At 41.8% G+C, this 16,995-nt stretch overlaps 1 protein-coding gene across 2 annotated transcripts in view; it reads left to right on the forward strand.

The window, feature by feature from the left end:
* The first annotated feature begins 6,094 nt into the window (after nucleotides 1-6,094).
* Nucleotides 6,095-16,995, forward strand: part of LRIG2 (leucine rich repeats and immunoglobulin like domains 2) — a 48,349-nt gene continuing 37,448 nt past the window's right edge. For both annotated transcript variants that reach the window (XM_019730394.3, XM_019730395.3), the window contains exon 1: nucleotides 6,095-6,560. In XM_019730394.3, the coding sequence (XP_019585953.3) occupies nucleotides 6,154-6,560 (407 nt within the window). In that variant the 5' untranslated portion in view covers nucleotides 6,095-6,153. The remainder of the gene's footprint in view (nucleotides 6,561-16,995) is intronic.

Below are 16,995 nucleotides of genomic sequence, written 5' to 3' on the forward strand. Positions count from 1 at the left end.
TTAAAATCTTGCACCCATTTTTCTTTTGGGTTGTTTGCTTTTATCTCATTGATTTGTAGGAATTCTTTGCAAATTCTGGATACTTTGGTGGTTATGTATGTTGCAAATGTCTTTTTATGGTGTCTTTTGTGAATGAAAACTTATTCTAATGTATTCAAGTTTATCGTTCTCTTCTTTTATAATTAACAATTTTTATTTTTCCATTTTAAGATATGCTTTTCTACTCCAAGTGAAGAAGATAGCCTTTACTATTCTCTTCTAAAAGCTCATGGTTTTGTTGGCAGTTACGAATAGTCACAGGAATATAAAATACAGCACAGGGAATATAGTCAGTAATAATGTAACAACTATGTACGGTGCCAGGTGGGTACTAGACTTATCGAGGGGATCACTTAGTAAGTTATATAAATGTCTAACCACTATGCTATACCTGAAACTTACTAAATACTGTATGCTAACTGTAATTGAAAAATACAAAAAAATAATAAAAGCTTCATGGTTTTGCCTTTCATTTTTGATCTTGAATTGATTTTTGAATGTGGTGTGAGAAAGGATCCAGTTTTATTTTTTTCCATATGATTATCTAATGATCTCAGCCTGTACTTTCTCCCCTGATCTGAAGTTCCAGCTGTGTCATAAATCAAATAGCCAGTGACGTCTCCGATATGTACCAAAAGTCTATTTAACTTTCTCTGTGGCAATACTATACTTTTTAATTGCTATAGCTTTCAAAACCTAAAACCTACCTTGACAGCTGGTAAATCAAGTTCTACATTTTTTTCCCCCAAGAGTATCTTTGCTATTATTTTCCTCTTACACTACCATGTACATTTAGGATTTTTATTGGGATTGCATTAAATCTACAAACGAACCTGGAGAGTTAACATCTTTAATAATAATATAATAATGATTCTTTCAGTCTAAAAGCATAGTATAACTCTCCATCCGCTTAGGTCTTTTTTTAAAAATACTTTTTAACAACATTTTATAATGTTCTCCATGTAATTTTTCTCTTACACTTCTTTGTTTGATCTAAGTATCTTTTAGATTTTATTGCTATTGCACACGAGATGTGATCAAACAATACAGTGAATGTTTAAATATAAAAAAATGTATTACAGTAAAAGACACATTGCCATTAATCCCTCCTTAAAATACTCCCCCTTGCTGCAAACACACTTATCCCATCGCTCTTGTCACTTTCTTAAGCAGTTCTGGAAGTCTTCTTTTGTGAATGTCTTTAGTTGCACTGTCGTGGCTGCCTCAATGTCCTGAATTAATTCAAAATGTTTACCTTTCATGGTCATTTTGACTTTGGGGAAGAGCCAGAAGTCACTTGGTGCCAGATCCGGTGAATAAGATGAATGAGGACACACTGTAATGTTTTTATTTGACAGAAATTGCCATATACCAGAAGCGATGTGTGATATGGAGCATTGTCATGATGGAGGATGATTTACAGCATATTTTAAAACACATCTCTCAACTATAGCTCACGCCTGACTGACTGCACTGAACAAGTTGAAACTTGTCCCATACTGTTACTAAGGTTTGACGTGCCACTTCCTGTATTGAAGAGGCACTTCCTGTGCCTTTCCGTTGGATGGCACTTAGTAGCAGCATTCATCATAGTTTGTGATCACAACAGAAAGGCTCTGTGTCACACATTGCTTCTGGTACAGCAATTTCTGTCAAATAGAAACATTACAGTGTGCGGGCCAGCCCGGTGGCTCAGGTGGTTGGGCCAAGGTCACCGGTTCAATTCCCACATGGGCCAGTGAGCTGTGCCCTCTACAGCTAAGATTGTGAACAATGGCTCTCCCTGGAGCTGGGCGGCTGTGAGCAGCTGGCGGTTGATGTGGGCTGCTGTGTGCTGCCATGAGCGGCTGGTGGCTAGTGTGAGTGACCGGCAGCCAGTGTGAGTGGCCGCCAGCCGGCGAGAGCTGCCATGAACTGCTGTGAATGGCCGACCAAGGACCATGACCGACTGCCTCAGCTGGGGGAACGCAAGGCTCATAACACCCGCATGGGCCAGGGAGCTGTGTTCTACCCAACTAGACTGAGAAACAACGGCTTGAACCGGAGCGGGGCAGGGGGTGGGGGGAAGGCAGAAGAAGAGGGGGAAGAAAACAAAACAAAACTCCAAAACTGTTTAAAAAAAAAAAATTACAGCGTGTCGTCATTCATCTTATTCACCGGATCTGGTACCATGTGACTTCTGGCTCTTCCCCAAAGTCAAAATGACCATGAAAGACAAACATTTTGAATCAATTCAGGACATCAAGGCAGCCATGACAGTGCAACTAAAGACACTCACAATAGAGGACTTCCAGAACTGCTTGAGAAAGTGGCAAGAATGATGGGATAAGTATTTTCAAAGTGAGGGAGAGTATTTTAAAGGGGATTAATGGCAATGTGCCTTTTACTGTAATACATTTTTAAAATTTAAACATTCACTGTATTTCTTGATAGCACCTCATATGCTGTCTTTAAAAATTATATTTTATAATTGCTAATTCATTAGAATAATACTGATTTTATTATGTTGAACCTTTTTACTCATTTCCAATCATTTACCTGAAGATTCTTTTAGATTTTTTCTTCAGATAATCATATCCCATGTGAGTGAGGGTAGTTTTGTTTCTTCCTTTAAAATCTTTTACTCTTTAAAGACCAGTTTGTTATGCACTCTTACAAATGGTGATCTTGTATTTAAATATGGCATATCTTAAAATAAAAAAAACACCTCTGTATTAAAAAAAAAAAATTCTCATATCTTTAATGTCTTTGCTTGCCCTGGTTGGGACCTTTTGCTGCACTGGTTATGACCTCTGGTACAGTGTTATATAAACAGTGGTAGGCATTACTTTCTTGATCCTAATTTAAATGAACATTTTTAATGTTTCACTATTAAGTATGAAGTTTGCTGCAGGTTTTGGTAAATACCCTTTATCAGCTCAAGGAAGTTCATTGTGTTCCAAGTTGGCAAGAGTTTTTATAATGAATATGGCTGGAATATTATGTTTTACATACATATGTGATATATCTCATAGAGTAGATATTTACATATATCTCAAATGACATATGTGACCTATATTATGTATCATATAGTATATATGTGTGTTGAAGAAAAACCATATGACTCTTTGAGTATATGAAAAAAATATGTATTTATGTGATATATATATACAGAGGGTGCCAAAAAATGTATACACATTTTAAGAAAGGAAAAAACTGTATTAAAATTACGCTGATGATAACCACTTTGATAACCTCTTGTAATTGCAGAAGTCAAATGTGACTTGTATTCACCTTTTGTTATCCGTATATATTGAGTATTACAATTTTAATACAGTTTTTTCCTCTCTTAAAATGTGTGTACATGTTTTTGGCATCATACACACGCATACGTGGTCAGACAATTAAGTTCATGAACTCATGGTAGAAAAAGTGCTACATACCTCATTGCTGAATATCACTACAGTCACCTTCGAAGTACTCCCCTTGGGAAGCTATACACTGACACCAGCGCCTAGTCTACCCTTCAAATTGAAGCAATTTTGGAACTCTTTTTCTGGAATGGCCATCAGGGCGGTCATCGTATTACCCTTGATGTCCTGAATGTCATCAAAATGTCATCTTTCAATATTTCCTTTATCTTTGGGTAAAGAAAGAACTCACTGGGGGCCAGATCAGGTGAGTAGGGAAGGTGTTCCAATACAGTTTTTTGTTTACTGGCTAAAAACTCCCTCACAGGCAGTGTCATGTGAGCTGGTGCATTGTCGTGATACAAGAGCCATGAATTGCTGGTGAAAAGTTCAGGTGGTCTAACTTTCTCATGCAGCATTTTCAGTACTTCCAAATAGTAAACTTGGTTAACTGTTTGTCTAGTTGGTACAAATTCATAATGAATAATCCCTCTGATATCAAAATAGGTTAGCAACAGGGGCGGCCAGATGGCTCAGTTGGTTAGAGCGCAAGCTTTTTTATAACAAGGTTGCCGGTTTGATTCCCACATGGGCGAGTGAGCTGCGCCCTCCACAGCTAGACTGAAGACGAACTGCCACTGAGCTGCCGAGGGGTTGCTGGAAGGCTCAGTTGGTTAGAATGCAAGCTCTTAACAAGGTTGTGTGTTCAATTCCCTCATGGGATGGTGGGCTACGCCCCCTGCAACTAAGGTTGAAAACGGTGATTGGACTTGGAGCTGAGCTGTGCCCTCCATAGCTAGATTGAAGGACAATGACTTGAGTTGGAGCTGATGGGCCCTGGAAAGACACACTGTTCCCCAATACTCCCCAATAAAACAAACAAACTCTTTATTCCATTATTAATGAGAAATGGATCACTAAACTCCATTAAAAACCTGTATTTGCTAAATCTAGTTGGATATATTGGGGCTTATTCCATGATTCGTTTATTTGTGTGTGTATTGACATTTTTCATAATAAAGTTTTAAAAAATATTTAGGGAACTATATAGAGTGTAAGATAATCTCATCATACGTTCGTTTATCAAACATTTATCGAGTGTCTATTATGTGCCAGGTACTCTGCTAGCACATATGGGGAATATAAAGATATACAAGTACTAACAGAATGGTGAAAAATAATGTGCATGATGAATTAAGAGCTGGGAGGGACTCCTGGCTGGTGTGACCTGCAGCCCTTATTGGGGAGGACACAGGAGAATATTTTAATGAGACTAGAAGGAGGCTCTGAAACTATAATGCAGAGAGGTACTAAGGTGCCCTATTTTTTTGTCGGGCTCTTGCCTATGCCCATTTTCTTAGTGGAGGTCAAGCTCAACAACCCGGGAATGGAGGCCAAAAGTCAGTTTCACTCTGCTATCTTGGCTTTCAAAGTTTGGTTTGGATTAGAACATTGGGTATATCCTTGAGTCCAAGAAATATTTCAATATTAAAAAACAGAAAACAGGTTTTTAAATGCATAATTGTGACTCCAAACCTGCCATGGTAAGATTGATTTCAGTTACTCTCTAGGACAGCCCTGTGACCTAGGCATTAGCCTTCTTTTTAACCTGCTCAGGTTTTTAATGTATAAGAGTCAGAACACTCATACATAGTAATGCCAGCCTCTGTCTTTGGGCATCTTGGTTGAACCTTTCAGGGCTTGTTTCCTCATCAGCAATAACAGTCTTGCCAATTTCACAGTCATTTAGGGACCAAACAAGGTAACATGCAAAGGCTCTTTATAAAAGTATAAAAACTCTACATATAAGTGCACCATCACTATTATTCACGTATTCATAATCTTGGATATATATACATGACTGAGTGCGCTTAAGGTGGCTAGACATCACTGTTTCTAGTAGGTTTTCCATAGCCTCTTCTTCAGGATAAATAAAAAATTTCCTCACACCCAGCCTTCACTTTGTTGGCTGTTCCAACACTTTATCTACATGTTCCTTTAGCTTTTCTGAGAGCGAATGTGTATATAAGGACAGCATTCTCCAAAACAGAGGAAAGGAGTGTTTTCCTTAAGAGACGTGACTCGCAGGAGCTGTCCTCCCAACATTTACTGAATTCCAAGCTGGAATAGAAGCTGGAAGTACACAGATGCATAAACCCGGCTCCTGCCCTTAGGACTTCACGGGTCCATCAACGGACAGTGATAACGTGCTTCCGGTTAGGAGGGCAGGAGTTGCCGCCCACTTGCAGGACTGCACCAACCGCTGGCGAGCAGGAGAGGGCGGAGGAGGCCCAAGCTCGGCTCCGGCGGCCGACGAGCCAGAAGGAAGCTCCCGCGCCGCTTTCGTGGCTGCGACTTGGAAGGCAGCCGGTCTGCCATTGCCTTTTCTTGGAGCCCAAAGATAAAAGATCCTTTTCTCTTACTATAGTAGATAGACCCCAAGTCGGGACCTCGGACTCGCAGCGCCTCGGTCCCTACGCCGTCTTAAGGAGCCACTGCGCCCTCCAGTGGAAGAACGGCGATAGAACCCCAGAGGGGTACCCGAGAGTGCAGGACACCTTAAACTCCTCCTTTAAGGAACTCGCTGTCTCCGGCCCCGCCCCCTACGGAGTCCCGCCCCCGACGCGATCTCGTCCTGTGGCACCGATTGGTTGGCTTCTGTGCGTGAAGACGTTACGTTGTGGGGCGGGGCGGACGAGCGTTTTCTGTGGAGCTTCAGCGGTGTATGCTCGGCCGCCGCCCCCACTGCTGTGCAGTGTCCGCCCCTCTCTTGCCTTTAGAGGGCACAGGCCACCGCCGCGGCTTGGGGTGGTCGCACAGCCGCCCAACGTCTCCGCTGAGCCACCTTTTCTATCTGGCGGCTCTTCTCGGCTGGCTCCAGGTCGGGGTGAAAATGGCGCCGGCGCCTCGAGGCGTCCGGGAGGAGCCGCTGCTGGAGTGCGGGTCGGGACCACTTTCCCGGCTCCTTTTTCTCGCCCAGGCCTTCCTCCTCCTGCTGCCGGCTGCCCGGGCAGGCCTCTGCCCCGCGCCCTGCGCCTGCCGCATCCCTCTGCTGGACTGCAGTCGCAGGAAGCTCCCGGCGCCGAGCTGGAGGGCGCTGTCTAGCCCGCTGCCTCCCGACATCGCCAGCCTGTGAGTCGAGCTGCGGGGCGGTGGTGGTGGGGGGGCGTCTGAGGAAAGGGGCGCTGCCCCTGCAAGGGGGACCGGAGGGCGACAGGCCTGGGCGCAGGGCGCGGTCGGGAGCCGACGTTGTGCAGGGAAGGGCCGTGACCAGGTTATGAGCCGTGTCTTCGCGGGGGAGTGTGGGCAGCCCGAAAAGCCTGGTGTGAAGGTTCTGGACACTTGTGTGAAAACCACTTAGGATTCTTAGGGTCACGGAGTCTGTGAACCCCGGGCTGGGAGGAGCTGGGGCAGGGATATTGTCAAGGGCTCAATGGGCCTGGGCATCCGCGTTGACTCTGGGTAGTTGGAGCTCCTCGCCCATTTCGGGCTGCATCGCCCCGTGTGCACCTCAGCTTGAATGGTCCCCGGGCATGTGGTTTTATAACCACGGTCGCTAAAGACACGTGAACTGTCTTTGTCCCCAGTTCGCATTTTGGCTCATTTCTTGTGCTTCAGTTTTTATACGTAACAGGGTTAAAATGAAATGTGGTTGGAGATCCAGTCCTACCCCGAAAGAATATTAAGTAGCATTCTCCTTCTAATTTAGGATTCTCTGTAAAGAAGGGAAGGAGTATTCTTTCCAAAGTCATGTGATGCTTTAATTGTTTTCAGTGCATATTTCTTGTGGCAAAGAACCTAAAAATAATCCTCTTTGTTTACGTATGAGAAGCAAGTACAGTGATGGGGTGAATTCTTCGGGAGACCCCACTGCTGAGTGCTCATTTTGACAGGGCTGTGTTGGACAGTGGCACCTGGAGAGCTCATTAACCTGAGTCAGCCTGGTTGCATTAGGAGCAACAGTAGGTATTAAAGGCTGCAATTATGGAACTTCATAACCACTTACGTACAGTTATTTCTCTGCCGCTAACTGAACAATTCATTTATTAATTGACAGACTTCTAATAGAGTCGTCTCTAAAAGAGTTGTCACAAGAAAGAATAGATTGAGGTGTAAATTAAAATATGAAAGGCTGTTTGAATTTCCAGTGGGAATAGAACACAATTAGTAGGTCCCTGTCTGCTGCCGAGGTTAAAGTGTTTATACATTTGCAAATAGGTTAGACTAGAAGGAGAGAAAGCTACCTCATAAACTCCTTGAGACACCTGTAGCTAGTTGTGGTTCTCTTGTTACACATAAAATTTAAAAATTCATATCAATGTGCAGCATAGTCTGAATTAAACCTAGGACAGCATCTGTGTAATGCAGCAAGTGTCTTTTTCTAAGAAATTGTTGGAACAGCTACCTGATCATGACAGAATAAATCTAGTGCAGGTTGAAAAACAGCACAATTTTATTTAGCTGTAATTGAAATAAGTGTGGCTTACTTTTTAAGATTCTTCAGTGGTAGGTAAACAATAATTAGAAATAGTTTTACATAAGATACATTACTTTGCGTCTCACTTTGATTTTTGTTTAATCATGACAAACTGTCTAAAGCCAAATGACATTAAAAAATTTTAAATGTTCTATAATGAAGTTGATATTTTCAATTGAAGTGAAATGCCATGGAGAGCAATTCTGTTGTAGAAATGTAATTGTACGGAGGTCTTACATTAGCAGAACTCTTAGAGTATTAAAAGATGGGATTGTGCTATTTTAAACTGACAATGTAACATTCTTTGGCAATTACCTTCAGCTATGAAACCACCAGGTACACATGGGTTTCTTTATGTAATTTTGAATGTTTAAAACACACGCAATACTTTAAAATATTAGTGATTCAAACTCAAATGCTCAGACGCGTGGTCATCATTGAAAAGATTGTAGACAAAATTCATTAATCCTGATTTTTGAAATATATATGTATGTATCTGCTCTTGGTTCCTGGCACAGAGCTGAAACCCTTGTAATTTCCTAGATGATAAGGGTACTAGGAGCATCTTTCTTTTTAATATTTGGTCTTTGACGCTGATTCCTGACATAGAGCTCCTAAATCCCTTGGAATTTCCTGGGTGATAGGAGTGTCTTTTGATCTAATGAGGCAACTGTTGGGGCTCCTGCATAGCTTCAGGATGGGGTCTGGTCACCAGAAAGACCAATTGGTGATTAGAAGCTTGGAACTTCCAGTCCCAATCCCCTTCCTCCTGGGAGGAGAGAGGGGCTAGAGATTGAGCTAATAATTGATCATGCCTATGTGATGAAATCTATAAAAATCCCAAGAGTGTGGGATTCAGAGAGCTTCTGGGCTGGTGAACACATCTACGTGCCAGAAGGGTGGTGTATGTACCCCAACTCCATGGGGACGGAAGCTCCTTTGCCGTACCATTTCAGATCTCGCCATACGTGTCTGTTTGTATGGCTGTTCGTCTTTGTTCTTTATCATACAGTTTATTGTTTATTATATAACAAGCAGTAAATGTAAGTAAATGTTTCACTGAGTTCTGTGAGCTCTTCTAGCAGGTCATTGAATCTAAGGAGGGGGTCATGGGAACCTCCGATTTGTAGCTAAATTGGACAGAACTTGTGGGTCACATGGGGTCCTACTACTTGTGATTGGCGTCTGAAGTGGGGTACAGTCTTGTGAGACTGAGTTCTTACCCAGTGAGATCTGCACTAACTTCAGTTAGTGTCAGAGTTGAATTGAATTGCAGGATACCCAGCTGGTGGTGGAGAAAAGGTTGGTGTGGGGAAGAAAAATAAAACCAACAACGTATATCTGGTGTCAGAAGTATTATGTGTGTAAGTAAAGGAAGAAACAGGTGACAAAAAAAAATCTTTGCTTGATGAAAGTTTAGTCAGGCTCCTGAACCCTGTCCTAAACCATCTGTTCACATCCTTGTAAAATGCAGTTTTAGCAAGAAGCCCCCACCCTCGATATATGATTGGGTGCCTCACCTATGCCATCTCCCAGGTGATGTCTGATCACCCTGACCTGTTTTCAGCAAGAATCCCGTTAGGTCTGTTTAGTCAGAACCCTCTTATCCCTGATGTTTTTCTCTTAGTATTTTCCATCCACTGACTCCATCCATCCCGCTCCTTAGCTATAAATTCCCAGTTACCCATGCAGTATTCCTAGTTGAATCCACTCTCCTTCCCCCACTTAAAAATTTCACTGTAGTGGTCCCTATGCCTATTGAGATAGTTCCCCACCCTGCAAAGTCTTCTTTACCACGCTTTATTAAGTATTATTGAATACTTTTTTCCTTTTAACAGTTATGGTGCCACAGCTCCAATAGGATCAGATTCATCATTGGACCCCCGGACCTCTCACTCAGGACCCTAAGTGCGTACCTTTGAAGTTTTTATCTTCACTCCTGACTGATTGATCGGGGATCCATTGGTGAGTCCGAATCCTGAACCCTTGCTCTGGACAAACGTCCGTGGAAGCTGGTAAGGACAGATTTTGATTCTTAAGAGTCTGAGTATACTCCAGAAGATGGGATAGAATCCCAGATAAACACAGGCTGAGTTAAAGTCCTAGGTTTCCCTGTTTTTAAGAAGCGCGCAGTCCTAGCCAAGCTGCTGTTCGTAAGAAGCTGGGTTAGAGGCCTGGGCTTCTTTGAAAGGTACCTGCTGGGCTGAAGTCTCTTCTTTCTGGCTCTTTTCTACCTGAGTGGGGATTATTCCCTGACACTGGGCTGGAAGTCTCTTCTTCCTGGCTCTTTTTTTTTTATCATGTCCTGGCTCTTTTTTTGACTATTTTCTGACTCTTTGCACTGGCAGTTCTTTCTTCCTGGCTGTCTGTGACACCTCTCAGTTTTCTGTATTAGATCATGGAACTTCTCAGTTGACTAACACCCTTGTTAAACCCCTGCCGAATATATTCTCTGCTGGCTCCGTCTACCTCCATTCTTGTTGGCAGGCCTTTGCTGAGAATAAGTGGAAATTCAATGGCCTCTTTGGGAAACTTGAGATGTCCTCAAACTGGCTCCCCTAAGACCTCTCCCCTCCCGTTGCCTCTGCTCCTCCTTTCTCCTCTTGTTACCTTCAGTCTTAACTCCAGTTCCCTTGACTCCTTTGATGTGTCCCCCTGCAGACATCTTCCTCCTCCATCCCTCTGTCCATCCTAGCCAGACCTTTTTTCATGCCAATCTCCATAGTCACTTGAACTTTGAGCCCCACCCTCCACAGGGGCAGTCAAGGGACTTAGAGACCCCCAAAAGCAACTACTTGAGGCTGAAAAAGAAAAAGACTAATTGGAAATGGACTGGATGTTTTAATTAGTTGGATGGGCTTTGGAGACATCCAGACAGCTGCTAGATATTTCCTTGGTCACTCACATATATGTAAATATAAGGTTGAGAAAAGGCAAGAGCTAATTATTTTATATAAATCAGTGAGTTTGTCTTGCTATGCTTTACTAACTCATAGCTAAAATTTTAGAATGAAAACTGTAAGATCTCTATTTGAGTCTGGATTTTATGTATATGTGTGTATGTTACAGATGTGTGATATTTTTCTACCTCTGGGAAGTATTACCAAATTAATTTATAAAATCCCTTGAAGGAGTTCTATTCAAATTGGCCTAGAAATAAACTAGTGCTCATATAAATTAAGTATTCCTGGAACTCAGAAATAGAGAAACTATCCCCATGTTTTAACTTTACATGATCTGGGATGATTTTCGTAAATAAAGCTAATTTGCAAGCTGTTGGTAAAATAACAACAGGCATGTCTTCAGAACTGTCAGCATTAAATATAGTGCAGATATACAATTTTTTTCCTACCTAGGTTTACTAGTCAGACAAGTTGTCTGTACTAGATGTTTAAGATTATAAAACTATAAATCCAAACTAAGAATAAAGTATACAATAAAAATGACTTGCTTGATGTGTGTCAAGCACAGCGGTGCAAAAAGAAGAAAAAGGGGAAAGACCATGTATTTAACCTTTCTAGGTATTTGCTTTTGTGATGCCTGCCTAACATGCATGTGTTGTAAAAATAGTTAATAGGAATATAACTTGAGATGATGGCAAGCTTTGTTTGGTGTTATGTCTGCCTAGGATAAAAATCGAGGTCATTTCTACGAACTGCTGAAACCTAAGTTTAAGTTTATGTATTTTTGGCATCTTGTTTTTATATGGTGTAGAGAAGCTAAAGCTATTTGGATCTATTAGTAAACATGTCCTTTGCTTTGCCATATTGAAAAATTGTACTGTGAGGGATCATATGCCTCTAGAAAATTGTGCAATTGTATATTCATAAGTTTACTAATCTACAGAATACTGACATAGGGCAGACCACAGTTGTCTACTTCCTAGTTTTCTCTGTAAAAGAAATGTTACTAATAGTTAAAAATTACAATCAATATATATAAATGAAACTATTAGAAACCATGAGAATGAAGAGAAACAACATCATATGCAAAGTATGCCAGGTATGAAGGATGTGTGTTTGTTCAGGGGAAAAAGGTAATTTTATTTTAAGGTAGACTGACTGGTTGTTCCAGAATGAGAAAGGGGAAATACAGGACAAAGACCAAAAGGATATTAGAAAAATGGTTGTGGATTTATAGAACAGGAATTTTGTGTGATTAAGTTGCTAAGATTGAATGGATTGGTTTATAAGTTAAAAATCAAACTTTAAAATCAAAAGTGTATTGATCAAAACTAGAATGCCAAAATTTTCTTGGAATATTTGCTCTAATTAATAAATTATAAAAAGGTTTTCTTTTATCTTTTAAATAATCTGCCTAGGAAACAGATTTTTATTTTTTGTTCCAAGTCAAGTTGTTGTCCTTTCAATCTTAGTTGTGGAGGGCGCAGCTCAGCTCCAGGTCCAGTTGCCGTTGCTAGTTGCAGGGGGCGCAGCCCACCATCCTTTGCGGGAGTCGAACCGGCAACCTTGTGGTTGAGAGGACGCGCTCCAACCGCCTGAGCCACCGGGCCGGCCAGGAAACAGATTTTGTGTCATCAAACTAATTTCCTGTGCTTCATCTTGTCTTTATCAGGTCTTTGATTACTTAAAAAAACTGAGTCTTCTCAATATTAAAAGAGCTAAAATTGGGCCGGCCTGGTGGCTCAGGCGGTTGAAGCTCCGTGTTCCTAACTCCAAAGGCTGTCGGTTCGATTCCCACATGGGCCAGTGGGCTCTCAACCACAAGGTTTGCTCGTTCAACTCCTCGAGTCCTGCAAGGGATGGTGGGCTGCGCCCCCTGCAACTAAGATTGAAAATGGCGACTGGACTTGGAGCTAAGCTGTGCCCTCCACAACTAGATTGAAAGAACAACGACTTGGAGCTGATGGGCCCTGGAAAAACACACTGTTCCCCAATTAAAAAAAAAAAAAAATTAAAAAAAGAATAGAGCTAAAATTTTTGTTTGTAACTGTGTAACTTTCTGTATTTGCCTTAGAAATATTTTGTCACTTTGTTTAAATGAATAACTTAAGTATTGTTTCACAGTGACCTGTGATCTTCTTTAGCCAAGTGTTTGATATTTTTGACAACTTCACGAAATCAAATTCTAAATGGAGTCTTTCTGACCTCAAACTGACATTGAGATTTTCCGGAGGGCCCTGAAAAATCTCAACGGATTTGTCTCTCACCTTGTAAAAAAGAGATGTTAAACTAATCACGTTTATTTGGTATGTTAAATTACCTGGGAAGCATTGTCAAATAAGAAATGATGACAAACCTTCTTAGGTTATGTATGTATAGATAGATGGATGCTACTAATGTAGGTATTCCAGAAATGTATGAAGTTCATAGAAATTCATCAGTACCCTTGTTGTCTAGTTCTTACATCAGAATTCTGTATGCCATAGAAATAACTAATTTCCTTATCAAATGAACTCTCATCAGAACTTTAACCATGGCCATGTTAAGCCTTTTTCTCATTCACAGACAAGTTTTTGTTTTACTCTCATTCTTCTGAAAGCATTTACAATCAGCTACAGGCAACAATGCTGCACGCTGGTATCAGTTGAATAACTTTAAGACCTTGCCCCTGGGCTGCGTAGGAATTTCCAGAACTAATGAAGAAGCTGATGGATTCATAAAACTGTTAACCCAGGATCAAGTGGAACAAGAGTTAATTACATGGGACTGAATGAACTGCTGAGGTTGATTATAATTTTATATGACTCTTCGTTTGAAATATCGCTGGTTCTTTAATGTTTTGTTTTCCAGATTTAAAGAATCCTTTTTGCTGTTCTCTTAAGCTATCGATAGCTAACAACAATCTGGTCAATTATACTTTTGCAAACAAATACGAAACAATTACTTTGTCCCTAACTGACCCCTTCAGAATTCAGAAACTCTTAGTGAGTATGCATTCTGATTTTTATGATAATATAGTTATTTTGCCTAAGTTCAGGAAGAATCTGTTTTTGTAGCAGAGCACCATGGGAAACATTGGTTATATTATTACCAGGCTTTGACTGGACAGTGATGTATGTGGGCTCTGGATTAAGGGACTAAGACTGACCTCGTGGAGCCAATGTTCTTGGAGAAACGGGCGTGGGACGTGGCCTGCAGGCTTCCCAGCCTTATAGGTGAGGAGGGAAGCTCACTTCCAGACACGCCCAGGGACCTCAGGATATGTTGGGGACCTTGAGAAGAGAGGAATTCACCCAGATCTATAGGTATCGGATTCCCCAGTCTGGTGGCTGGTTCCTGAATTGGCTTCCTAGCCTTGAGCGGCTTTTCAGAGTCTCATTTGAGCTTCCTTATGAAAAGTTCCCCAAAAGTAAACTCAAAAAGAGCCTTTATGGCCAGTCGCTATTCTTGCTGCACTTATGGAAATAATCGGAACAGATCGAAGGAGACCAGAATTATTTTGTAAGTAAGAATTAAAAGGTTGACTGTAGAGAGGATTTTTTGTTTGTTTCGATGCAAACCAATAGTGTACCCTGTGGGGTCTGTTCTTGCATGTTTTGCCAGTTTTTACCAAGTTCTCAATTCTAGTTTCCTCCAGTATCTGGTTGTAACTCTCCAAACTAAAGTTTCCAGCTTTTCTTCCGTCCTCTTGACTTGGCATTACTAAGAACTATAACTGCCCTTTTCTTGAAACCCTGCAAGCTGAAGCTGGTTGACTTGATATAAACGTAAAAAAACAAATTACCACAGCAGGTCATGTATGGGCAACTTCTGTGCCTCCTGCTCTGTGGACCACTCATTAGTTCCAGAACACCTGATGCCCTCACCAGAGACATTCAGACTGCAACCCGGAAAATTCTTTCGGTGGCCACTGGCATTCTCACTCTACCATTTACACATGCTTCCAACTCAAGTCTAAAAATCTCAGCTGGCTGCCCTCTGGACTCAGAACTGGGTTTCTACCTTTTGACTTCTTTTACTTTCATAGAAACTCCCTTCATTAAATGCCTGACTGCTGGTACCACCAAGCACATAGCCTCTAGTAACAAGTCCCAGCAGACGCCTCACCTGGTCCTTAGTGAACAAGAGGCTTACTGAATGAGAAAATAGACTGATACTGTTCAGAGGAAAGAAATATGTCTCTTCTTTTTTGAACAAGAGGGTACTGGCAAAGATTCTTTGACCAACGTTTAGTCAGACTCCTGAAAGTTCTCCTAGGCCTATCCATATTCTTCCTTATAAAATGCAGTTTAAGCCAGAGCCCTGCTCAGTTAGTTTAATGAGAAGCCCCCCACTTGATACCTGATTGAGTTTCGTCCACCGTCCCTCGGGTGCTGTCTAATCACGCTGGCCTCTCCAGTAAGAATTCACTTAGGTCTGTTTAGCCAAAACCCCCCTAAGCCCTGTTGTTTCTTCTTAGTAATTATCCATCCATTGGCCTGGGCTGACCTCCCTGCTCCTTGGCTATGAAGTCCCCCTTACCCATGCAGGATTTGGAAGTGAGCCCAATCTCTTTCTGCGACTGAAACATTTCACCCCCGTGGTCCCTGTACCTATAGAGATAACCTGCACCCCCAGGGGTAAGGTCTTCCTTACTGGGTTTTAACAAGTGCCATTGCATATTTTAACAGGGAGTTTTTCCTAGACCTTTGGTGTCATAGAAACGAGATGTGCTAGAATGGCTCTGGCTCACAGAAACGTGGTTTGGGAAGAGAAAGGATACAAGGGTGGGGGATGCAGAACCTTGATTCCTGGTGGTCACGTGGTCACCCATGGCATGGAGCAGTGGCTGTGCTGCTCTCAGTTACCAAAGGTAAAAGCTACCAGTGGAATTCAGTTCCCAGCTTAGCTTGTTGGTTCACTGGATGCATAAAGAAATAGAAACTAATAAGAAAAAGGCCAAATGGTTAGTCCCTTGATTATTTTATCTGTAATAGCTAAATGAAATTAAAACAGAATGCTGGGTCAGACCTTGATGCTAGACCCAGCTCACTTCTCAGTGAGTCTGAGCTTTGGCCACTCGCCTCAGTGCTGGCCCCCACGGGAAAATTACACAAAGACTACAGCAAGTGCCTCTAACACCCTGGTCACCGAAAAGGTAGTCGGTGTGAGGAAGGGCAAAACCAAGAAACTGTTTGAAACCAGGGAGGGCCGTGTGAAGGAGTTGTTTTATTTCGTGGATGAGTAACGTCAACTTCTTGAAGAACCTTTACTAAAATGGACGGTGAGAGTAATTAATTTAGGAGCAGTATCTGGTTTTAAAGGCTGCAGTGGGGCAGAGCAGGTTTGGGTTGATGCAGGATTTATACCTCGTTATGAAACAATCACAGATGGCGATGTGTGATCCAGACACAAAGCAGGTTTCCCCGAGGGAACGGCCCGCCTGGTGGACTGGGTAAAAGCCACTGCAAGATCTTTTGACCCTGAGAAAGGGACTGCCATTTCCCCCTATAAATGCCAAGTGGGACACCTCTAATGAGGCAGATGATATGTTTTGTATATAAGCCTGGTTGGGATTATCTTTATGATAATATTCACCTGCTGAATATGCCAGTTACCCGGTTCATGGGAAATGCTGTGTTTAATGGGGACTCTTACATGGACACCCCATGTAACCTTACTGCTGCAAAACCAAGGGATAGTTGGGGAAATCTTATGTATTTGCTGTCTCAGCTTCCCCTCCTGGGTCTTATAGATGCTAATGAAAATATTAGGTTAATTATCAGCAGAATGAGAAAGAGCAGAGGAAAGAGTCAGGGATTGGTTTTAACAAGGCAGAAAGGTTTAAATGATTATTAAGAAATAAAGTGAATAAAGCAAATATTATTTGGAGCCAAACAGGAAAAAGGGAAGACTTGTGGGACTCACCCAGCAGAATGGAAAGCTTTAGATGGCTATTAAAAAATGGGATGAATAAAACAGACATTGATGGGGTTAAAACAAAAGTTTTAATATAGCTCTACCTAAGGTTGGGCAGGCCAAAGGGACCACCTTCTGGTTCCCCAACATTAAAGGACCCCAAACCCGTCTGCTTTATTTACTCCAGTATGGAGAAATTTAAAAGTCCAAAGGCAGAGGTTACAATGAGAAACCTGAGCAGCAATTGCTTGGGGCATTGGTTAGGCTGATTGAATGAGAAAAATTGACA

Source organism: Rhinolophus sinicus, chromosome 7 (genome assembly GCF_057876585.1).
Source record: "Rhinolophus sinicus isolate RSI-liver-muscle chromosome 7, RSI-T2T, whole genome shotgun sequence".
Lineage (NCBI taxonomy): Eukaryota > Metazoa > Chordata > Mammalia > Chiroptera > Rhinolophidae > Rhinolophus > Rhinolophus sinicus.